Here is a 24,363-nt window from a genome sequence, read left to right on the forward strand (position 1 = left end):
CATTAAGACACTTGCCTACAATCATCTTCACATTCCTGTGTTTCCTTAGCCAGCCCTTTCCTTCCATGTGAACTTCAGCCAAACTCCCTGCAGCTGACCACAGTTCCTGAACTAGTATCGGTCCCTGATGTACTGTAATCATTTGAGTGCTCACTCTTCCCAGCACCTTGGAACCACCTGCCTGGGCCTCCTTCTCACTTACCAAGTCGGTTGCTGAGGCCACTGCTACCGGCCCGCCTGCCCCTCTGGGTCTGTTCCTTGAAGGAGCCAACACCGGGTGTGCCCACTCCACACCATCCACCCTACAACTGCTCTTCCAGGCAGAAGGGCTAGGAAGAACGGATGTCAGCAAGATGGCCGGTCCTGCAGTCTAGGAGTATCTCGTGGAGTTCAAACCATGGCCAGGACATAAGGACCACAGTAGACAACAAATACGAGATATGTGGCCAGACCAGGTCCAAGGGAACCTTTCATTCAATGACAATTTAATTCAGGTGTTTGAGATATATATTAAGTTTGCCCATGACGAGGTACACTATGTCTTGAAACCTCAAAGCTTCTTTACCACTTAGCACCTGCCCTCTCAAAAGAAAACAAAGAACCAAAACCTCCAAAGGCAAACAGACATATTCAGAATTATCTACCACTTGGGTCAGTGGCCTGTCATCACTTTCCAAAAGAATGAATAATTGAGACTTATGTGTTTCGGTTTTAAGCATTTTCCTCAAAAACTAATTCAAAATGGTTCTACAACTATGTAAATTATCAATGTGATAGGAAAGGCTCCATTTTATTTGAAACAAAACAAAACAATGTGAACTGAGTGTAAACCACTGAGTAGGAAGATGACTGCTGGAGCTTACTTGCATGGAGAGGAGAAAAGACCATCCTTTACCCTTTGTCACTTACCAGATAGCACCTGTCTGTGGACACACTTATCTCCTGGTTTCTTAATTCTGCTTCTATATTGGGAAATGAAGATTAACTGTCTGCTAGAGGAACTGCCATATTTATACTTCTCTGTAAATCTAGGGCACAAAGCATCCAAATGTCAGTCACCTGGGTAGTGTTTAAATAACTGGTCTTCTGTACTGACCCCTGGGAAACCACAGGACATGCTGTATGTTCTTTGACTGGGTAACTAGAAACATGACATTGTCCCCGCCATGCTGGGGAGCTGAAGTGTGAAACTCAGACCCCAGTGCTGGTTCTAGCGACCATACTGCAGGACATGGGGAAGAGGTCATTTACATGTTACCAAAATGTTTCAGAAGGATGCTCAGTGGATAACAGGCCTTATCACTATCAAGATTTCTGTGCTCTAATCGAGAAACGTCTATTGCATGTAATTCTTGGTAAAGTAGAAAGAACCCAAAGGGCCACTGGGCCTGGGTTCTAGACCACAACGTCACCATGTGCAGCTGAGCAAGATTCTCCTGCTCTGGACCCCTGCTTACTCAGCAGGAAAATGATGGGGGAGATGAGCTCCCCAAAGTTAGAAGCCTCTCTGGTTGTCAATTTTCTATGAGAGCTCCAGCTTCCAGTCTTGGAGTGAGGTAACTTCAACAAAAGATGAACAGATCAAGCACTGGTCCCTCGGAGGTTATCTGGTGTGCGAGGTCAGGGTGAAGCACCATTTGCTCGGAGGCCAGCGGTAAGGGCTGGCATGGGCCAGGGCAGCTTTAGTCCACCAAGTATGTCTGGGACCAGGCAATGCCCACATGGGAGTAGCAGTACAGGAATCCCAGGACAGAGAGTGTCACGTACGGCCAGCCTGCAGGGGGAGGGCAGAGATGGAAGAGCAGTTAGAAACGCCTGGGGTGGGACCTCCCACGGGTGCAAACTCTTCCCCCTTTGGGGAAGGCAACTCAAGAAACACGGGCCTCGGTTGACACATTTAGACACACACCTCCCAGAAAGTGTGCTCTAACTGGAACGCCAACAACCCGAACCCTACATTCCCACTGGGGTCAGCATAAAATGAAGAGTGCACTATCTCAAATGGGAATTATATTTAGAAATAGGACAAGCTTTTAAAGAATACCTATTTAGAAAACTAAAGTATTTAATAATCAAAAAAGGAGAAAAGTCCACAAGACCCACAGTAAATCTCAAAATATAGATTGGCCGTCATATTGAATTGAGTGCCATCTGTAAGCACACAGAAGGGAGAGCCTAAATTAAACATTTGCTTTCAAAACTCAAAGCTTTTAGTGGTTCCTTCTATAAGTACTTGTCTTAGAATATCTGATGTTCTTTTCTTTCCTCTTCTTCTCCTCCTTTCCCTCCTCCTCCTCAATTAACAGCCCTTTCTGCTGAGTACTTGTCACTTAATTATCTCCATGCCTTCTACATGTTTCACTTGCTCAAACATTTCTTGGGTGCTCTGGAGATCCAGAGGTGCTATGGAAGGTACCAGATGCCAAAACAGGTGATCCCACTCCAGCTCAGGAAAGAGACACACACACTACTGGGATTTATGAGCCATGTACTGTGTGCTAGATAATGATGTATACAGAGCACATTTCAACTGGGCCGTGTGGGGTGAGCAAGAGTTTGTTAGATGGAAAGGGACAGAGATAAGCTGCCGGAGAGACCGCCAGAAGTGTATCACAGGCCACCCCAGGAACATGGATCATGGGTTTGTGGCTCCTGCTTGGGGAGGGGCAGGCAGGGTAAGGACAGAAGTAGGGAGGCTGCAGGGGGGAGCCCCAGATGGTCTTGCTACTCTACAGGCTCTCTTCCTACCATGTCAACAGTCAGCTGCTTATTAGTATTAATAAAAGTTCAATTAATATAGCATAGTGGTTAAATGTGCAAACTCTGAAGTAAAATTAAACATCAGTTCAAATCTTGGCTCTGTTACTTGCCATCTGTGTGACCTTGAGCCACTTAATGAGTCTCAAATGTAAAACTAAAAGGATAGAGCAACTTTATTAAGAGTCTTTATAAGATGCCATGGACTTGACTGCATCCCCCTGCCAATTCATATGTTGAAGCCCTAACTCCCAGCGTGTATTTGGAGGTGGGGCTTTTGGGAGGTAAATGGGTTGAGGTCAGATCATGAGGGTGGGGCCATGATGGGATTAGTGCCCTTATAAGAAGAGACACCAAGTCTGGGCGCCTGGGTGGCTCAGTCAATTGAGCGTCCGACTTCAGCTCGGGTCATGATCTCACAGTCTGAGTTCGAGCCCCGTGTCAGGCTCTGTGCTGACAGCTCAGAGCCCGGGGCCTGTTTCAGATTCTGTGTCTCTCTCCCTCTCTGACCCTCCCCCATTCATGCTCTGTCTCTGTCTCAAAAATAAATAAACGTTTTAAAAAAATTAAAAAAAAAAAAAAGAAGAGACACCAAGAGCTTGGCTTCTCTCTCTCTCTCTGCCATATAATGGCACAGTTAGAAGGTGACTATATAGAAGTCAAGAAGATGGTCTTCTCCAGGAACCAAATCAGCTGGCACCTTGATCTTGGACTTCTCCAGTCTCTAGAACTATGAGAAATAAAGTCTCTTGTTTAAACCACCCAGTCCATGGTATTTTGTTATAATGCCCCGAGTTGACTTAAGACATAAGGAAGGAACGTGTGAAATGATGTAAAGGCCCGCATGGTGCCTGGCCTACGGTGGGCACTAAGGAAAGGTGGCAATAATGTTGGAGAGAGGGCGCAGAAGTCTTTCTCCACCAAAATTCGGGTGACAACAGAGAAGCCCAGCTCCGGTCTTCCTCTGAACTCATTTCAAACTTGCCTCCTTAGACTAGCTTGGCACCAGAATTCTCCTAGGCCCTCAAGGCAAGACAAGTGAGGGGAGCAGAGGACTCACAAAAGCCTGGCTCTAGGACCAGCCCTACAGTCCTACCTACTGTCTGCTACTCAGCCAGTGTATTTGTTTCCTGTGGCTGCTGGAACAAACGACCACAAACTTAGTGGCTTCAAACAACAGAAATTCATTCTCTCATACTTCTAGATGCTAAAAGTCTGAAATCAAGGTGTTGCAGGCCATCTCTCTCTAAAGGTTCTAAGGGAAACTGCTCCCTTACCTCTTCCAGCTTTCGATGACGCCAGACATTTCTTGGCTTATGGCAACATACCTTCAATCTCTGTCTCTGTCTTCACGTGTCCTTCTTTCCTATGTACCTCTGTGTCCTCTATTCTTATAAGGAAGCTGGTCATTGGATTTAGGGCCCACTCTAAATCCAGGATGACTTCTTCTCAAGACACTCAACTAGTTACATCAGCAAAACCCCTATTTCCGAAATGAAGTCACATTCTGAAGTTCCAGATGGACATGAATTTGGGGGGTACTATTCAGCCCAGTGGAGCCAAGTACGTTTTCAAACTTCAAAGTGGACCCATCCTGCCTGGAGGCCCTCTGATCTCTTACCTCTGTGGCCCAGACACAGATGCCAGGAGTCCTGTCAACATCTGCTCCTCAGTGGGCTCAGGGAGCAGAAATCAGGGAGGGGGCTTTGGGCACAGAAAGCAGTCCCAGACTTCAGCTGTGTTTAGGGTGACACATTGGCAGGTGTTTGGTAAACACAGAACCCAGAGGCTGGCTATGGAGGTGGGAGAATGGGGATGTTTTACTTACACAAAGCTGGGCCTGAGACATTGGACAGCTGTGTCCAGCCCCATGGCTACAAAGCTTTCACATCCCCGTGAAAGCTTCTGGCCAGCACACAGAACTGGAAGAACAGCCCTAACGCTGCCCAGAAGTGAGGCGTATACGTGTTCAGTTTGGACCACAGCTGGGCCGTGAAAATTCCCTCTACCATTAACTGTATGTCATTTGCAGAGGCAGGCAGACAGCAGTTAGGAGACTTGTAATCCTGACTCTCCTATGAGACCCTAGGAGGGCTTCCGTTTCTCCATCTACACAATGGGAAATCAAAGATAAACAGAAGCACATGAAATAAAATAAGATCACAGATTTGACAGTGCTTTTAAAAACTGTTTCAAGGGGCACCTGGGTGGGTCAGCTAGTTAAGCATCAGACTCTTGATTTCAGCTCAGGTCATGATTTCAAGGTTTGTGGGATCAAGCCCCACATCAGGACCTACACTGACAACGTGGAGCCTGCTCGGGATCCTCTCTCACCCTCTCTGTTTCTCCCCCGATCACACGTGCACACGCTTGTGCGTGCTCTCTCCCTCTCTCTCAAAATAAACATTTAAAAGATAAATAAAAAGCGTTACAAAAATGCAAAGAATTACTACAGAACCACCTGAGAAGTCTACATGTACAGTGTATGAAGCAGTTACGAATACATAGCTTTCTGGCCTTTTTAACATGAGTGCTCCTACAGATAGTAACCCCAGTGTATACTGGATGGCAGCCAAAGACCTCTTACCTTTTCCTGACCTCAGGAGCAAGATATGTGATGGTAAGGAAAAGACAGATTCCACAAGTCACCCTTCCACAGCCTTCAACCAGCGTTTCATGAGCATTTTCTGTGTTTCTGGTCCTCTCCTAGACATCAGACATCAACATCACCCTCTGTGCGGTGCCTGTAGGCACAGGGTCTTTGACTGTGGCAGCTGCTAACGAAGCACTGATGTGATCCAAGTGTGGGGGGCTGCTTAGGGAAGAGCCTCCTCTTTATCAGGGCTCAGATGATCACAGAATAAGACACTGGGATGGGCTGGCATTCTGGCAACGTTCGAGGTTTGCTATGATGCAGTCATCCAGGCTTGTCATCCGTTAACAAAAAAGATGGTGTCAACAAGGGTTCTTTCCTGCCAAATGAACAGAGACCCCACCCTGCAGCGCTCACTACCCCTGGCCTTTCCCCACTCTGTGTTCTCCTTCCAGGGTCTCCTTTCTCACCAGGATTTCCGATCTACAGCGTCCGGTCAACTCCCATACCCCCACATCCCCAACCCTGTGCGTGTGCACACAGACATACAGACCCACACACGCGCACACGTCCCATTAATGTAGCTCATAAAGCCTGGTGGGAAGTATGACATTAGTCAAAGGAAAAGATCCTTCTTAAGACAGTACTTTAAGGCCAAGCCCCCTGCACACTCAGCATATTCCTGGCTAAGCTCCCAGACTCAGTAATATGTCCCAGTTGGCTTTTGATACCTGGACCTGTGAAGATCGAAACAGCTGAACAGTTTTAACAGAGGACACCTAAGCAGCACTGGACATATCACAAACAGGAATCCAGCAAGCCAGACGACAGTTGCAAAAGATTGGGTAATATAGTTAATAGGGCATATTACTTGACAGATAATGCACATAAGTAGGATATACAGCACAACAGATTCAATTAAGAAGATCAATGTAGATGGTATAATAGATGGAGTTAATAGGATGGAGGTGGTTGTATCATGATATTGTTAATAGGACACTGGTGAGTTGTATAATAACTACATCTAATGAGAATAGGTAGGACACAGAGGGAAATGTCTATAGCTAAAAGAAAGCAAGCAGTGTAATTTTACTTGAGGTTATTATGGCTGAGCAATTTTCTGAGCAATTACATCAGTCTGAAAAGACTGGAAAGGCCGAGGCTCAGAACAGTGAAGGAAAAGACCATCATCACACAGGGCCGTGACAAGTCAAAGAATATATCAGATTGGTTTTCTGGAAAGTGATGGGATAATCAGAACAAGAAGTCTAATGAACACCTTTGTTTAAAAGGTAACGTTGTAAAATGATTGCAGCCACCGTGGAAAACAGTAGGGAGGTTCCTCAAAAATTAAACACAGAGGGGCGCCTGGGTGGCTCAGTCAGTTAAGTGTCTGACTTCAGCTCAGGTCATGATCTTGTGGTTCACGGGTTCGAGCCCCGCATCAAGCTCTGCACTGACAGCTCGGAGCCTGGAGCCTGCTTCGGATTCTGGGTCTCCCTCTCTCTCTGCCCCTTCCCCTGCTCATGCTCTGTCTCTGTCTCAAAAATAAATAAAAACATTAAAAAAAATTAAACACAGAATTATCACATACATACCCAAGAGAATTCAAAGAACCAGAAGAGAGATTTGTGCACCCGTGTTCACACTAGCATTACGTACAATAACCAAAAGGTGGAAACAACCCAAGTGTCCCCTCACAGACGAATAAACAAGATGTTGTCTGTACATATAGTGGAATGTTAGCCTTAACAAGGAAACCCTGTCATAGGCTACAACATGGATGAACCCTGAAGACATTATGCTAAATGAAATAAGCCAGACACGAAAGGACAAATACTATACATGAGGGACCTAGAGGATTCAGATTCCTAGAGACCAAAAGTAGAATGGAAGTGGCTAGGAACTAGGGGACTTATTGGAGTTATTGTTTCACGGTGCAAGAGCTTCCGTTTTGCAAGATTAAGACAGTTCTGGAGACAGACAGCGGTGATGGCTGCACAGCAACGTGAATGTGCTTGATACCGGTGAACTGTTCACTTAAAAACGGCTAATATGCTGAATTTTATTTTATACATAATTTACCACAATAGACAATTCTATGCTGAAAGAAGCCATTGACAAAATAATACATACCGTATTATTCCATTTATGTAAAACGAAAATTGATTTGGAGTAACAAAAAGCTCCTTAGTGGTTGCCAGGGGCTAGGACAGAGGGAGGGACAGATTACAAAGGGAGCACTAGGAATCTTTGGGGATGATGAAAACGTTTTGCATCTTGATTATGGGAATGTTTTCAAGGGTATATACAACTGAAAAAGACCTTAAATGGTATTTTACTGTGAACAGATGATTTCTCAGTCTCAAAGTTGTAAAAAATTTTTCAAAAATGAAAAAAAAAATTTTTAAGATAACACTGGAACATTACCGAATCACAGACCTGCAGTTTTCTGCTGCTAGGTTATATACGCCCTAAGGTATTCAAACAAAAGATGCAGATGCAAGAAGAACAATTCACTTTTGAAATGACGGTGGTCTGCAATCCTTCAACTCCCTAGGGGCAGGAGGACAGGCTGCATGGAGGACCGAGCAGTGGGCTCCCCTAATCATGCTCTCTTCCACTGGGCCCTCTGAGTGGGAGGAGAATGTTAAGAGCTTTTACTTAACTATGCGGACACACTCAGCAGCTGAATCAGCACAAATCCCTATCCCAGGGAAGAAATCAATCCTTCCTAATGGGAGAGGAGTTAATTGAGTTGCTGAATTGTGTATGAGCTATCAATTACCCCATCAAAGGCTCACTCAGCTGTCAGTTTGGGCAACACTCCTAAGCCTGTGACCACCATCTTGGCTTTAACAGGGCTTTTTCAAAGGCCACATCCTACTGCTAACCATTTTTTATTATTTATTTATTTACTTACTTATTTTTAATGTTTATTTATTTTTGACAGAAAGGAGAGAGAGAGAGAGAGAGAGACAGAGACAGAGACAGAGCATGAGTGGGGGAGGGGCAGAGAGGGAGGGAGACACAGAATCCGAAGCACGCTCCAGGCTCTGAGCTGTCAGCACAGAGCCCAACGCGGGGCTTGAATTCACAGACTGTGAGATCATGACCTGAGCCAAAGTCGGACGCTCAACGACTGAGCCACCCAGGCGCCCCATGCTAACAGTTTTTAGAAGAAAATGGCTGGTGACCAGCGCATGAACAAACTTTGCAGGGAAGGCTTTTTCCTGCCCTTGCTCCCAGTCCCCCAGCACCATAGTCTCTGTCATTGTGTAAGTAGTTTATAAAGAATATGCAATCTACTACACAGTTTACAAACAATATATAGTCTTGTGAATCCTTACAACACTCCAAGATAGAAATCATTAACCTATATTAATACTCTTGCTTGAAGCCACACTGCCTCAAAAGGGCCCAGGGTCCACATCCCAAGTCCAGAATGTCAGGCTGAATCCTATTTCAAGAAAAGTCCGAAGGATTTTGGCCTGTCCTTTTTTTTAAATCTATAATTATCTGTCATTAACAATGAACAATGCCCTAGCTTCCTCCTTCTATCCACCCAGGCAAGTTCTCTAGCCAGAGGCTCTGACGCCCTGTTGTCCATTGACTTTCTTGCTCATCCACCACTCAGTTGTCACCTTGCTGGGTTAAGGAACACTCTCAGCTTGGCATGAGGATCCCTAGAGCTGAACAGATGGACTCCCTTTCTGGTCCCATGGAGCACCAATGTCAGTGACTCAAAACCATTCATTCTAAGAGAGAGGAGGTTCTCATTATTCCGGAGAGCCACTGGGCTACAAAGGAAACAAGTCTCACTCCCCAAACTCTCCTTGGTTGAAACCTAAGCCCGCAAACGTGAAGGATGTATTATGATTATTAAATGCCACCAACATATCCAACCATATCCCTGCGGATGCAGGCGCATATGTAAGAGCCCACATTGCCATCCTGGTGAAGACAGATAGAAGGCTGATGAATTTCAACCGCCACAGACAGCCTTTGTGAAAGGATAGGCTCAAAGAAGGATATCCGATGGGGAAACGGAACCAAGGTGATTCCAGGAGACACTGCAGAAGACAGAGTCATACGACTTGGTGACTGATGGATCTGGGAAACAAAGAATAGACTCGTTCTCACTGACACTGAGCACCGCCTCACATGGTACACTCAGGGTGGACATTCAGCTAGTACACCTCAGAGAGATTCTACCTAACATTAACAGGCTGATTCACTACCCTGCTAGTCAGTAAAAGCCATGGTCCCAGCTGTTCCCTCATGACCGTTCTCTAATAACACATCAAAAGAGGTAAACACCTGGTAAACGCATGTGCTCCAGGCACATGGCTGCCGTCTCTTTGGATCGACTGGTCTGTGCCCATGCCTTACATTTGCTAGATATTTTGAACACCAGCTCCCTACCCCGTACATTGGTGACATCCATTCCAAGGGCAGCAGAGGTGAAGTGTTTCTCCCCTTAGAGAGCTAGCTTGGGCAGCAAACTCTGGTCTGAGGGTGCCGGCTTGGGGTCTGAGAAGGACCAGTGTCCCTGTGCCCTGAGGCTCTCTGCACCACCCTGCCAGCCTCACTGCTGTCATTTCATTCATTATTCACAATAACTTCACACGCCGTTGCCTTTGTTAAAAGAGCTAGGTCCTGACAGCCTTTATTTTTAACAATATTCAGGCCTGATTGGGGGGGGGGGGGTGAATAAGGTGCCTGGGTAGCTTTATTTAAATCTCATTTACTCCAGTAGTCCCAGACCAGAGATCATGTGGAGCCATTCACCAAACAGTCCTGGCCTGTAGACCTTCCTTAACAGCTCAGTTTAGGGCTGGAACCTTAATAAGGCTACAGGGCAGGAGCCTTCTCCCATCAGAGGGCTACACAGCAAGAGCAAAGCTGCCCAGGCTTCGAAGCCTGTGAACTGCCGGGTCTGTTTTCAAACCCATGGGGATAGGGACGGAAGGGCTGAGGAACAGGCTCTGGCCACGTTAGGGTTAAATAACAATTTCTTACCTCCATATAGTTTACAAACCTGGGTCTCGAACCCAGGTTTCGAGGCCTTAGTGTTTTTCCAAAAAAGGCTCTGCTGCTTCTTTCACATCCTTTCATGAGAAAGGAGGACTGGATGGTTCTTATCTGTTCATGAAACTAAAGCACGAAATCCTAGGGCACTAGGATTTCTAACGTGAGCCCACGTCAGCACCTGGAGAACACCTTAAAAGAGAATACACGGCTCCGATCCAGCGGGACTGCGGTGGGCCTGAGATTTGCATTTCTAACGCATTCCCAGGTGAGGTGGATGCTGCTGGTCCAAGAGCCACATTTTGGAAACCATTGTTCTAGGGGAACTGTTCTAGGGGGCACTGTTCTGAGGGAAGAACTTTGTACTAACAGAGTTGTTCATAAACTGGGCTCCTTCCCGGAACAGAGGAGACAGACGGTTATGGAGCTTTATGTTATCAGGTACCTTGCTGGGCGCGCTCCACATTCTCACAGTCTCCTTACCGGGCAGGTATTATTAGCCCCACTTTGTAGAAAAAGGAAACTGAGGCTCAGAGAAGTAAAGTAAGTTTCCCAAGGTGTAAGAGCTAGTTGGTCATCATGCCAAAGTGAGACTTAGGGCCGTGTGACTCCAACTCCACTTGGCCACCTAAGCTCCCAAAGCCATAACCTGGGCCACATGACGGAAAAGGCCCACACCGGGCGCTTGCCTCCTGGCCTGGTCCCTCTCCGTAAGTTCTCTAGTCCTGGTGCCTAAGGTAGCAGCAGGGAGGGAGAAGGAGCAGGGTTCTATTTTCCAGCATCATCCACCACTAAGTCACTAGGTCACACGTCTTCAGAAGCCGCAATCTCTCCGTTTTCGTCAAGGGGGACAAAGAAAGCACTGATGAACATGTTTATCCTTCGTCTTGTTGAGAGCCTAACTTAGGTTGTATCCATTAAAGAGCATGTTCCCAGGGGCGTCTCGGGGACTCTGTCGGTTAAGCTTTCAGCTCTTAATTTTGGCTCAGGTCACAAGCTCACGGTTTGTGACTTCGAGCCCCGCATCGGGCTCTGAGCGGATAGCATGGAGCCTGCTTGGGATTCTCTCTCTCTCCCTCTCTCTCTGCCCCTCCCCTGCTCACACACTCTCTCGCGCTCTCTCAGAAATAAACTTAAAAAAAAAAAAAATTAAGAGCATGCTCCTAATGCCTGAGTGCCCTTTTATTAAAATTGTCAGAGCCACGGTTATTTGGCCTCTGTCATGGGCTGAGCCTCCATGAAGTATCTAGCAGGGAGACGCAGAGGAAGGGGTAGCTCCAAACCCCCTCCGGGAGCTTCCTGACCAAGAGCTGTTTGCCAGGCGCCGTGTGCACCTTTTAACCGGCACAAACAGCGGTCATTAATAAATCACGTTGTTCATGGTCAATTTCACATCCTGATGCAGCCAACCTAGGCTGCATTTTTCATCCTTTCCTACCTCCCAGTACAAGCCTGGCGGGCAGAAGCTTACTGAAGCACTCACTTCCATAAAGTAAAATCATTTCATGTGAAATTGAGGAAGCGGGGGAACAAGCCAAAGCCACTTTTTCTTACTCTGACAGCGTAAGTAGATGGCAGTGCTGAGAAAACGCATATTTTCCTTCTCTGGGCCAAATGGGTGAGGACCTGCTTCCCAGAAAGCTGTCCCTGCAGTTGGTGCCGCCATCCCAACTCCCACCGCTGGGACCAGCGGCTGCACAATCAGAACACGCTTCCCAGCTGTTTCTCTTCCTTAACCTGTGTTTTTAATACAGTCTAATTAAGGCCGTTGCTCATCATTAATTCATGGCCACACTATGTAACATGGTGGACATGGCCTAACAAAGGAGCGCTCATGAAAGGCACTTCCCTCAAACAAAAGGATGTGCACAGGGTGGATCAGGCTCCCGGTCACACAGCCCGGACAACCACTCACCCACAATGGTGTTTATGAGGCACCTACTGTGTGCCCGGCATTGAGACAGGCCACCTTGCTCCTTGTCATATGAGCAGCGCGTGCCTTCATCTGAGGTCTGTGAGCAGGTGCCCCTGAAGGCTTAGCGTGCCACCCTGGGTCCCGAACACTTCACCTGACCCTCCAGTCTTGGTTCCTCAGCTCCGTCATCCAAATGTACATATACGGAGACCCGCAGATAAAACATAGTGGAGACAAGATTCTCAAACAACCGCAGAGGCTAGGAGGATGGGCTGCCACAAGTAAGTTGAAGTGTCACTATGATAAAACAGCTGAGCCTCACGGTTTTTGTTTTCTAATCCAGCTATGCAAATATGGGATGGAGGAGGCCCGGGAGCACCTCACGGGAGCAGGGGCTGACGCACCTGGCAATGTTTCCGTGGGAACACAAAGACTCTGGAGAAGACAGCTGCCTGCGCAAATATAAAAGTCTGCCCCTAGAAGAGGTCTGAGGAGACATCTGCACACCTCGGAGGATAGAGCTGTGGGGAGGGGAGAGACTCTCTGGGGGGCAGAGGCACACTTTGGCAGTGGGATCCCCCAACCCCACAGAAGCTCAGGAGACAGCGGGCTTCTTCCTGTAGGGAATGCAGCAGAGGCAGACAAGGAGGCCCGGGCACAACGGAGGAGATGCCTCTTTCACAGCAGAAGCAGAACCAGGTCTGAGAGTCCACGAGTCTGCTTCTCTCTTCCCAGGGCACTAGGACCAGGGTGCGCATGGTACATGGGCAGCGGATAACGATGAGACGGGACAAACACAGATACAGTTGTGGACGTCTGAGTCCTCATTCACAAGACTCCCAAGTCCCTGCTATAGGTGACTAAAAATAAAAGTTGTTGCAAAACCCCTGAACGATCTGAAGGCCGTTGACAGGTATGCCTGGGAGAAGAGGCCCCCGGCATCTACTGGCCATGAACATCTAGACTTTGCCAAGGGACAGCAGGGCAGGAAGTCACTCCAGTCATACCCAGTCTCTTACCACCCCCAAATGAATGAACCAGAGAGAGCTGGAAAGGATGAGAAAGAGAGCGATGCCTACACCATATGAATATCTGAAAGATGATGTCAGTGATGTGTCTGACATGCTCTTTTCCAAAAGCAGTTGTTACATAAAGGGCTGCAAATTACTTGACTTATATTTCTCAGCAAAAACAGAAGAATAAAAGCAGGGCCTCAGTGGTAGTGGTGGCTGCTCTTCCCGGAGCTCTCAGCAGGGTCAGTGGGCTGAACTCACCACCAGCCCCTCGGGAAGAGGAAGGAACCATCCGTCTGCCTGTCAGCGATGGTCTTGCTCTCACCTGCTGCTCCCACTTGCTCCGTCTGCGGAATCTATTTTGCTCACCTCCGTGCTGAGGAATGGGTGGGTTTGAGCGCTGCAGGTATCAGGGACCAAAGAGGCCATCTGTGCCCCGTCTTCCAGCGCTGCTGCTTGACCCAGCGGTCACCCCCACCCTCTGCCCTGCTCCTGCAACCTGGCACAGGCAGGCCGCCCGTGTCTGGGGTGCAGCGGGGGGCAATGGAGCAGACCACAGACCTGGCCTCATTCGTGCTGACTTGAACCACCTGAGCTGCCTGGGGCCTTCCTGAGAAGGGACTTGGCAGAAGCACAAAACAGCTCTGAGATTAGTTCAGAAAAACACGGCTCCAACATTTACAAGTGGGATTTTGAAAAGGCCTCTCACTTCCTAGGTGTCAGTGTAAGGAGGGGCGTGGGAAACAGGTTAAGTATGGGCAGGCTCAGGGGATACTCTGGCAGCAGCAGGGTCCACGTGTCACCGTCCAGCCAGCTGGCCTGAGAGCGGGAACCAGCTTGTTTGTCCCGCAGCAGCTGGGACAGTCGCTCAGAGCAGCTCAGTGCTCACATGGTCCCGGGCACCAGGAGAAGGCAGCACAAGGAGAGGCCGACTGTAGCCTCAGGACTGGGTCCTTCTCTGTCAAAGAAGCATCAGTGCTTCCCAGGGACGACGCAAGGACTCTATTTAGGGGAGGGAAAGGAACACAAAAGACCCCACAGGACTCTCCCATCAAACCCACACGTGCTGGAGCCCCTGGGCTCTGCCAAGGGCAAGCGGAGAGGCACAGAGCTGCCCTGCACCACAGCTACTCCTCCCCTGCAGGAGCATGGGGCAAGCACAGCCACCTGGCCCAAGACGGCAGCCAGAGTCAGTGTCACATGGCAGGCGGGAGGCTAGCGACGGGGATGTGTGTGCAACTGGAGGGTGAGAGAAAGCCACATGCACGTGCAGGTAGATTCCAGTGAGGCTGGCCAGCTCCAGGCACCATGTTTCACAGGAGACACTGCCACACAGAAGCCACATCAAGGCAGGTCTAGAAGGGCTCCAGAGCATGGGCATGCTGATAAGTCAGAGTTTAGTCTGGAAAGAGACCACAAGATCACATGCAAAGGCAATCAGACTTATTGTGTCCCTCTGGAAGACAGAACTGGACCACAGACTGAACTTACAGGAGGTAGATTCTGGCCGCCATTGAAAGGAGCAAGTACCAGGCAGCGCCTCCCCACAAGGCGGGCATCCCGGGCTCCCATCCCTGTTGGCATCAGGCAGAGTCCCTGAAGATGTGTCTTGGGGACGGCAGTCTCTGATGGGAGTGGGACTAGAGGCCCCAGGTAATTTCCACCTCTCAGACATTACGATCCTATGAAATTCCAGCTCTCAAACCATCCTGCCCTCCCCCACACCCCAGGAAATGTACAGACAAAGGCTGAGGTCAGACTAAAAGCCCCTGTGTCAGGAGCAGGGGAGGAGGGACATCCTGTTTGTACTGGAAACAGAAGGCCATGTCGCAACAAGCTGTGGAAATGTTACAAGATACAGCAGTTTTTAGTGAAGTGCTTATGAGTATATTTACCTGATGTAGAAAGTGACTCAGATACTTTTTTGGACTTGGGTTACAGAAAAAGACATTTTTGTGCCTTAAAGATCCCGTTCTGAAGGAACACTGTGTTCCCCCTCGGGCTCCCAACTCTGGTTGATGGCCTTGATGGCGGGTCTGTGCGGGACTGCGGGCAGTACTGAGAGAGGCTCTGGGCCCACACCCGGATCTGTCCCCCGCCCCCTGCCAAGGGTCCTTCCGGCAACCCTGCTCTCCTGGGCAGCCTGCAGGTCCTGACCCTGTCCAGCCTTTGCAGAGAGCCAGTTCACAGGGGATGCTCACGGGGAAGCTCTCGTCCTCACCTGTCAACTGCTCAGAATCAAACCCCTCGAACCAGTCTTCTCCAGGGGCAGAGAACACAGAGCTGCTGCAGAGGGGCTGAGAGGCAAGTCCGACGCAGGCCAGACTTGTTAGGAATCAACGTGAGCAGCAGCAAGCGTGAAGGTGTTCGCACCCTTCCCTGCCTCCTCTGGGCCTCCTGTTGTGCCAGCAGGAGGGTCAGGGAGGCTGGGATCCTGCAGGAAATAGCCGCTGTGCTCTCTCCTCCTGGTAGTCTTTACATGGGGTTAACTGTCAGCTGCCAGCAGCCACAGATTCTGGCTTGGTTTTGTTTGTGACCTCAGAGCACAATATTTACACTCCGGTCTCCTTGTGGAGTTCCCAGATGCTCCCTTGGTGAGGGTCAACTCAGGGCGTGGAACCAGGCCCCAGTGTGCTTTCTCGGATTCTTCTACAGTGACAGGGCAAATGTCTACCAGACCGTCCCAGGGCTCGTGTCTGGACTTCCCCCATCGGGCCGGTGTCATCTACCCAGTTCTTCCTCACTGGGTCCCAGCAACAAGGCTTGAGGTGGCTGGAAGAAGGAACTGTGACAGCCCCTCTCACCATGGCTGTTGGTGCCATCTCTGATGACATCTTGAGGGCAGTGCTGACCAAGCCTGCTGGCACCTTTCACTTCACAGAGCCTCCCACCCCATTTTCTTAGGGCTGCTGTGTGTTCCATTTGGGAAGATTTGGCTCCGTGCTTGCAGTAAAAGCTGAGAAGGATCTGATCCGAAGAAAAACTCATCTTTGTGACTCATCATTCACAACACTTATTGAACTCCTACTCCATACAGGGCACTGAGCTAAGTGCTGGGGTACCAGAGAGATTGAAAGGCTAGCTTGAAGTTAAGGAGACTGGAATTGGGTGTAAAATAACCTCAGAGTGTCCCCTGATGTAGATGAATGAATGAATGAATGAATGAATGAATGAGCGAGCCAGCATTCACTCAACATTAAGCATGTTCTCATGTGCTGGACATAACGTCAAGGGCTGGGGAAAATGGGCTAGGAAAGTCTGGCCCCCGACCTACAGAGGGATAATGGGGGAGGTATGTGTGCGGCAGGACTCAGAGCACGGACAGCCAGTGTAGAGAACACAGGAGCTAAGGAAACATAGACTGTGTCTGGTCACTACCAGCCTGGCAGAGCTATTCCGCTCTCTAGACCATCTTTCGGTGGTTCCCAGCCTCTAGGTACACCCCCCGCCCTCAATGGAAGAAGGCCTGCCCAGCAGTAAGACTGTCCATGTCACGTGCCCCCAGCAGGCACCAGGTTCTGCCTTCCATAGCAGCTCACTGTTTCACTGTTTCTGGATCTCTGTGAAGCGAAGAAATCAAAACAAACTTCTTTATTACTGGCATCACAATCCCTGCAAGGAGTTCACACAGACAGCCAGGCAGGAAAGGCTGTACACTTCTGTTTTCCCTCTACAGACCCCTCAGCTGGAGAGCTAGGGGCAAGGTTGTGTTTGCTTTGATTTCCTCTCCCTCCCCCACACCTCTGCTCCTTCCCCTTCATCTCTCCCTGGCCTCCTCCCACCCACCCACCGCACATTTAATATGGATTGCTGGGGCAGGCAAGGCTCTGCTCCCTTAGCCTTCTCTCATGGAAATCTCCTAGGGTGGCTGAGCCGCTGCTATGAATCTAACCTCTGTTCCAGGGACTTCCCCCAGCTTTTGACTATGAGGTCGTCCTTCAGTTCTGAGCCAATCATGACAGATGAAAGCAAGGATCACGTTAATTTGCCTCAGCCACACCGGTAACAGGCCTCAGGGCCAGGTTCAGGGCAATTGTGAAGCTCCCATCTCCTGACTGATCCCCTGGCTCCTTCTTTGAGTGTCCCTTGCTGCCAACAAAGCCCTGGGCCTAGAGGCCACCAGCCACAAGCCCAAGTGCCTGCTTTCTAACCTGAAGCCAGATTCTCTATGCTTCTCTCCAGGATGGCCCACACCCCATCACTAAGCTTGTTTTGCTCCCCAATTCTGAGCAGTTCCTACCGGCACAGAGGAGGAGGGGAAGAAGTGTTCCTTCCAGTTTCTAGTTCTTGTCAGTATCCCTCCAGCAGCAGAAGGGAGATGTAGCTCCAAAGCTCAGCTTCTATTGACATGTTCAAGTTCAGTAGGCCTTGCCTCCCTGGAGGTCTGAGAACCAGCCACGTAGCACCCCCTAGTCTGAGGTTCAAGCATAAGCCAAATGGGCCAGGATACTGTTATCCAGGGTTTCTCAACATGGTATTTAATCAGCAAAATTTCATACAGTGGATTATCTCCTTTCTCTCTTTATGACTTTGTAATATGAGAATATGTAAAACAAAACCAAAACCAAAGCCCTCCTGGACAAACTAGAGAAGGAAGGTGCTGTGAAGCAACAAGTTAATAAAGGACAGGCTTGCCCAGTGCCCACATATGCCTAGCTCATTTCCCTACCATCCCCATCACCCTTCAAGGACAGAAGGATTCAACAGCTTGTCTAAATTAGTACCTACACAGGGATATCCAGCTGATATAGGAGATAAAGAGATGAGAGCTTCCAAATGTTCTCATGAAGGGTTTGAGTCAAAACCGAATCCCCTTAAATGTGTTTATGGTAGGCTAAATTCCAAGGCTGCAAATAAAAGACCCTTGTATTATGTTTGCCCTTTTATTAAAAACAAAAAATAAGAGTATGCGTGCCCCCTTTGTTAAAGCCAAGAATGCACCTGTAGTCCAACCCTTTTAATGGAACTTTTAAAAATAAAATTTTATATGGTACTTGTCTTTCTCTGCCTGACTTACTTGCTTAGAATACACTCTAGATCCATCCATGTCATTGCAAATGCCAAGATTTCATTCTTTTTGAGGGCTGCCTAATGTTCCATTGTACATATGTATATATGTGTATATATGCACACACACACGTATAATACACACACCACATCTTCTTCACTCATTCATCTGTCGATGAACATTTGGGCTCTTTCCATAATTTGGCTATTGTGGATAATGCTGCGATGAACACCGGGGTACGTGTGTCCCTTCAGTCTGTATTTTTGTATCCTCTGGGTAAATACCTAGTTGTGCAACTGCTGAAACTAATATTATACTGCATGTTAACTCACTGGAATTTGAATAAAAACATTGTAAAAATAAGTTAAAATAAGTTTTAATTTTCTTTTCTTTTAGGAGAAAGTGTACAGCGAAGGAGAGGGGCCGAGGGAAAGAGAGAGAATCCCAATCAGGCCCTGCACCATCAGCATGCAGCCTGATTCGGGCCTTGATCCCATAAACTGTGAGAGCCTGAGCTGAAAACTAGAGCTGGGACACTTAACTGGCTGAGCCACCCAAGCGCCCCTAAAATTACATTTTTAAAAATCCTATTTCAGCACTCTCTCTAGGATGAGGAACCACAAAGCAGAAAGGAACAGTATTGCCTGTCCTCACAGCTGGGGCCAGTTTCAGGAGCCAGAACACTCAGCCCCAGAAAAGAGCACTAGCCCTGCACTCAGGGATCTGAGTTCCACCACTTGTTAGCTACATACACTAACTCCTCTGAAACTCTTGTTTTCTCTAAAGCCAGGATCATCAATCCCTACTCAACAAAATCATGAGGAGTGGACCGCTCAGCTCCCCATTCATTCAGCAGGATGCCTGAGTAGGGCAAAACTCTGGCAAGAATGTACTCAGACATCTCAGAACTCTAAGTCTTTTTCAAAAAAGGTTTCCTCGTGCCTAAAACAGGCCACTGAACAAGCCCACTTTTGCTTGTAGAGATACAGAAACACAAACCCTGAATGGACTATTTTGTTGTTTCTAACCCCAAACTGGCTGCCATTTAAACTTACCATCCTTCCAGCAGGGCTGGTTGTCAGTAGTGCGACTTCTGTACCAACGGCTTACAACCCCATGCCAACATTCTGACGCGCTGCTTTCCCATTCCCCAGAAGCTAGAGAAGCTGGTTGACACCACAGATGACAGGTCAAGACCTTTCACGACTGGACCCCATGTGGCCGCTGCCAGAGACACCACAGAACCTGAAGCAGCCACCTCTCAGACACGGTGTGGATGGCTCCAAGCAGCCCATCCTCCCAAATGGAAAAATGCTGCATTACCCGTACCCCACTATCTGAGGGTCGTATCTCCACACAAAGTGTACATGGCCACGGCGAGGTTTGCCTCCAGCACTGCCAATCATTGCTGTATTCAGTTCCATGCTGGAACCACCTCGGGGTGACCCACTCAGGCCTACCTAAATTACTCTTTGGAAAAAAATTACTCTTTGGGAGCTGATGTGGGCCCATGCCTCATTTCATAAATCCTTTTGCAATTATGCTGTGGCACAGACCCCTGAAAACGAGTCTACGTTCCTGACCTTAGACATGCGAGAAAAAGGGCTCCTGTGTATGCTATATGGTCAGAGGGTACCCAGAGTGTGATTCCAAACACTAGCTGAAGACAGCCATATATTTGAGGGTAATCCCTAAGTATTACATACTAGAGTTGAATATATAGCCAAATATATGCTAAATATCCCTTCTGCCCTCCTCAAGTAGTTAGCTGAAGCCAAGATTATACAGTTGGGCTGATTCTGAGGATTTGAATTACTAGAAGCTGTTTTCATATACACCAATTGGGTTATTTAACACAAAATTCAACAGTACTGGATGTCTGAGTCTGAATAAATTATAGAATCATTATGCTGGGAATGGTCTGTTTTTAAAAGGCTCAATTCTGGTGTCACTTTAACTGAACCACAAATTCCCTGAACATTTCTGCATACAGGCATATTAATTCAAACATTCGTAATACAACCCATCTTTGCACTTTGCATAATGCACGTTCAGACCTCTGTGAAATTTTACAATTAGTCCTGCATTTTTTATTAACACATGTGCAATACGTACAGCCACTATTTATTCTTTATAGAACAAATAAACCCTCGCTTGGGGGGAAAACTGCTGGAGAATGCATATGGTGTCGTGCATAATCAATCAGCTTGTGGGGCTTTAACACTAAATGTATATGGATTTAGGGTTTGGGGATAATAACCAAATAGCACTGAATAAGCAGACTGGATATTGAGGACAAGACTGTAAACCTCTACCGATGAGTAATGAACCCAGAGCAGTGCAAAAGCAGAAGGAAAAACCAAATGCTGCCAAGAAGGGGCGGGGAGACCTTTTCCCCACCACCAGCCCTACCAAGCATACTACCAGGGGCAGAAGGGATGAATAATAAATGCACAGCTTCAAGTCTCTTTCAGCCAAACATATGTAGACTACGTATTCATAGTATTCCTCTGAGGGTCAGTACAACAGCACTTGATTTACTTGAAGACCCCCCCATGCGAACATGGTTCAGATGTTGAGACTGATGATACCACACGTGTCAAGAGAATGAAAAAAGTTGTATTACTCACAGCAGACCCCCAAGCTCTTCCAAAATGACTTGAGCAAAGGGGCGGGGGGCAAGTGGCTTTGGTTTGCACTGTGGTTGAGGGGAGGGCCAGGGCGAGCAGTGGCCGAGCATGCATAGTTTGAACTTCCTGGCAGCACTCAGAGAACGAGCAAGTCCGTTTTCTTGTTGGCTTTCCCAGAGATGGGACACAAGGGGGATGAAGGAAGGGTGGGGCTAGAATCCTGTCAGCAAACATCAAAAATGGAGCCATGCTGTTTATTACAATTTCCCTACCTTCAAGCTGCCATTTAGGGATTTGAAACCCTACTCTGAAATTTACCTACTGTGTGACTCTCTTCTCATCAGTAAAAGTTGTACAATATTTAAGTAAATAATGTCACACCCATCAAAGGAACTCACCCAGTGTCTGTATATAACGGATGCTTAATAATTGCTTCTGCATCTCAATCTGGAAATTTACCCTTAGTTTGTGTTCTTATGAAAACGAGAGAAGCCACCAGCTCTAGTAAGACTCTTGAAACTATTTTACCAGAGGTATTGGGATAAGGGTGAGACAGGAAGTACAGAAGGGGCTATAAGGCTGGTGGTGGGGGCGGGGGGATCAGGGAGGGTGCTGGTCAGGGCACTGCAGAGGGCAACCTTCCCAAGACGTGTTACAGAACATGTCTGTAGGAGGCATCTCTTCTGGTCACAGGGGACAGGTAGCTACCCCACCTAGTGGGGTGGAGCAAAGAACAGGAAATGTAAGTGTTATGGATTGAATTATGTCCCCTCATGTATGTGTTTAAGTCTTAACCCCCACTACTTCATAATGTGACCTCCCTCAGAAATACAGTCTTTGCCCGTGGAATCAAGTTAAGATAATAAGCTGTCAACTGAAGTGGGTCCTAAATCCATTATGATTGATGTCCTTGTAAAAAAAAGAGAGAGACCCACACAGAGAACAATGCCATGTGCTGACAGAGGTGGAGGTTGCAGGCTACGGCTGCCAGCCAAGGCCACCACCAGAAGCTGGAAGAGGAAGGAAGGATGCTTCCCAGGGTCTCAAAAGAGTGAGGCCCGGCTGAATCCTTGATTTTGGACTCTTCTCCTCCAGAACTGTGAGAGAATAAATTCTGTTGTTTAAGCCCTACTCTTTGTGCAGTTCTGTTACAGTAGCTCTAGAGAACCAACACAGTACAGAAGAGATCACCCATTACTTCCATTGTACAGAAGAGATCACCCATTACTTCCTTCTTTTCTTCATTGAAGATTTGAGTCTGTAATTTTCCTCAAGATTGGAATAACTGGGGATACTAAAGTTCTTTAGGATGATGAACAAATCACAGATCTTCATATGTTGCCAATGAGCCTTTAATTCCTCAAAATTATTTTAATAATGAGAAGATATTTTATGAAAAATATCTATAGTTTGAGCTCATAATTTTTACACTACATGGTTAATATTATGACAAATGTGCAAAGAGAAGATAAAGATGAATCTTTGCAAGATCTGTAAGCAAAGACCAACGTTAACAGTGATTATCTCTGAGTTATGGGATTATGGGTAATTTTTATTTTCTTTTTGTAACTTTCAAGTTGTCCTCATTGTAATAATTTTTTTTCAAAAATGGCACATTTTCACTTTCCAAACGACATCATTATTTTCACAAAAGCAAGAAACAGGATTCAGGGCTTTGTCTTATGAGCTTTTGTCTTGACTTTCAATCCTGGGGCTCAGAGATCTGTTCGTAGCCTCCTGATTAGGCCTAAAAGGATTAGAATGGGGCACACAGTGGCAGGAACATCATTTGCTCCCTTAGAAATTAGAAAAAAAAATTAAGTCATCCTGTCAGCACAAGAAACTCAGGCCAGGGAGCTTTCGGGTAATAGTTTCTGATTTTATATAATATGGACAGTTCTCTTATTCTCAGGAGTTTTCACAAATTGGCCTTTAAAGTCCAGCTGCTTATAAGTCTCTTTGTAACAAAAATCAAGCATATTTAAGAGTATTCTGATTCTGCTATGACTGCGCAAACCTAATAGAACCTTGTCTCCTGCTCCTTACAACTAAACACCGCAAAAATACATAAAGCAAATACCTGAGGACTCAAGAACGTAAACGACGGCAACAGACTTTAGAGGAGTCAAATTTAGTGAAGCGCAAGGGTAAGGTTCCCACTAATTTTTCCCCTTTTCTCTCTGCTGTGCCCAGAGTGTGGGGCCCCACTGTGGGGCTGCAGGATGGAGCGACAAGATGGAGGCGAGCTAAAACTGACAGAAACCTTGTCTTTCTGATCAGAGCAACCAAGAAAAAGGCCTCTGTGGGCTGAAGAGTATAAGGGGAATCTCGCAGAAGGCAAGAATGAACTGGGAAAGGAAGCGCAGGACTTGCAGTGTGAACCCAACCAGGTTGATTGTTCCGTATCTTTGATGGTGGCAGTGACCACACGGGTGTGCATACTTGTCCAAATTCACTGGCTACCATACGGTACTTAAAAGGGTTGCATTTTATTATATGTAAGTTATACTTAAACAAAGTTGATTTAAAATTTTTTTTAAACAGAGCCCAGAAATAAATCCACAGTGAGCGCTCCAGGCCCAGCAGCTCTACTTCAGAGCTTGTCCAGCCCACCGCCCGTGGACTCCCCACCGCGCCTGCAGCGTCCCACACTGCCCGCAGCCCACAGGTCCTGCAGCAGATCTTGGCCCTCACCGACCAGAGCCTGGAGGAGGTGTAGGCCAGTAGGCTCCATGACCAACGTGGGGCTTGAACTCAGGACACCAAGATCAAGAGTTACACGCTCCACTGACTGAGCCAGCCAGGTGCCCCAAGATCTATCTACTTTCTATGTCTACTACCATAACTCAAAACTAAGCCAGCAGCATTTCTGGACTATTCCAGCTGTGGTAGCTTCCAGACTGGTATTCCTGGTTCCACACCTTGCCTTCCATTCTGGTCTCAGGGCAGCCACAGTGAACTTTTAAAAATGCAATCCACTTAAGGATAGGCAAATAGATCAATGGAATAGAGTTGAAAATGCAGAAATAAACCCATACATATATGGCCAATTGATTTTCTACAAGGGTGCCAGGATCATCCAGTGGGGGAAAGAACAGTCTTGTCAACAAATGGTCTGGGAAAAAACTGGATCTCCATATGCAAAAGAATGAATCTGAACCCTTACCTAACACCACATACAAAAATTAACTCAAACTGATTGAATACTTAAGTGTAAGAGCTAACCCTATAAAAACTCTCAGAAGAAAACATAGGTATAAATCTTCATAACCTTGAATTAAGTAAGCAATGGTTTCTTAGATATGATGCCTAAGGCACAGGCAACAAAAAAAAAGAACAAAGTGGATTTCATGAAAATGAAAAATTTTGTGCTTCAAAGGACACTATCAAAAAAGAAAAAAGACAACTTACAGAAT

General features: G+C 47.3%; 1 protein-coding gene across 5 annotated transcripts in view; it reads right to left on the reverse strand.

Annotated features, from left to right (window-relative positions):
* Positions 1-456: 456 nt before the first annotated feature.
* Positions 457-24,363, reverse strand: part of HHAT (hedgehog acyltransferase) — a 325,652-nt gene continuing 301,745 nt past the window's right edge. For all 5 annotated transcript variants that reach the window (XM_078441116.2, XM_081791895.1, XM_078441115.2 and 2 more), the window contains one exon: positions 457-1,774. In XM_078441116.2, the coding sequence (XP_078297242.1) occupies positions 1,683-1,774 (92 nt within the window). In that variant the 3' untranslated portion in view covers positions 457-1,682. The remainder of the gene's footprint in view (positions 1,775-24,363) is intronic.

This window comes from Panthera onca, chromosome F1 (assembly GCF_046562875.1).
Source record: "Panthera onca isolate mPanOnc1 chromosome F1, mPanOnc1 haplotype 2, whole genome shotgun sequence".
NCBI lineage: Eukaryota > Metazoa > Chordata > Mammalia > Carnivora > Felidae > Panthera > Panthera onca.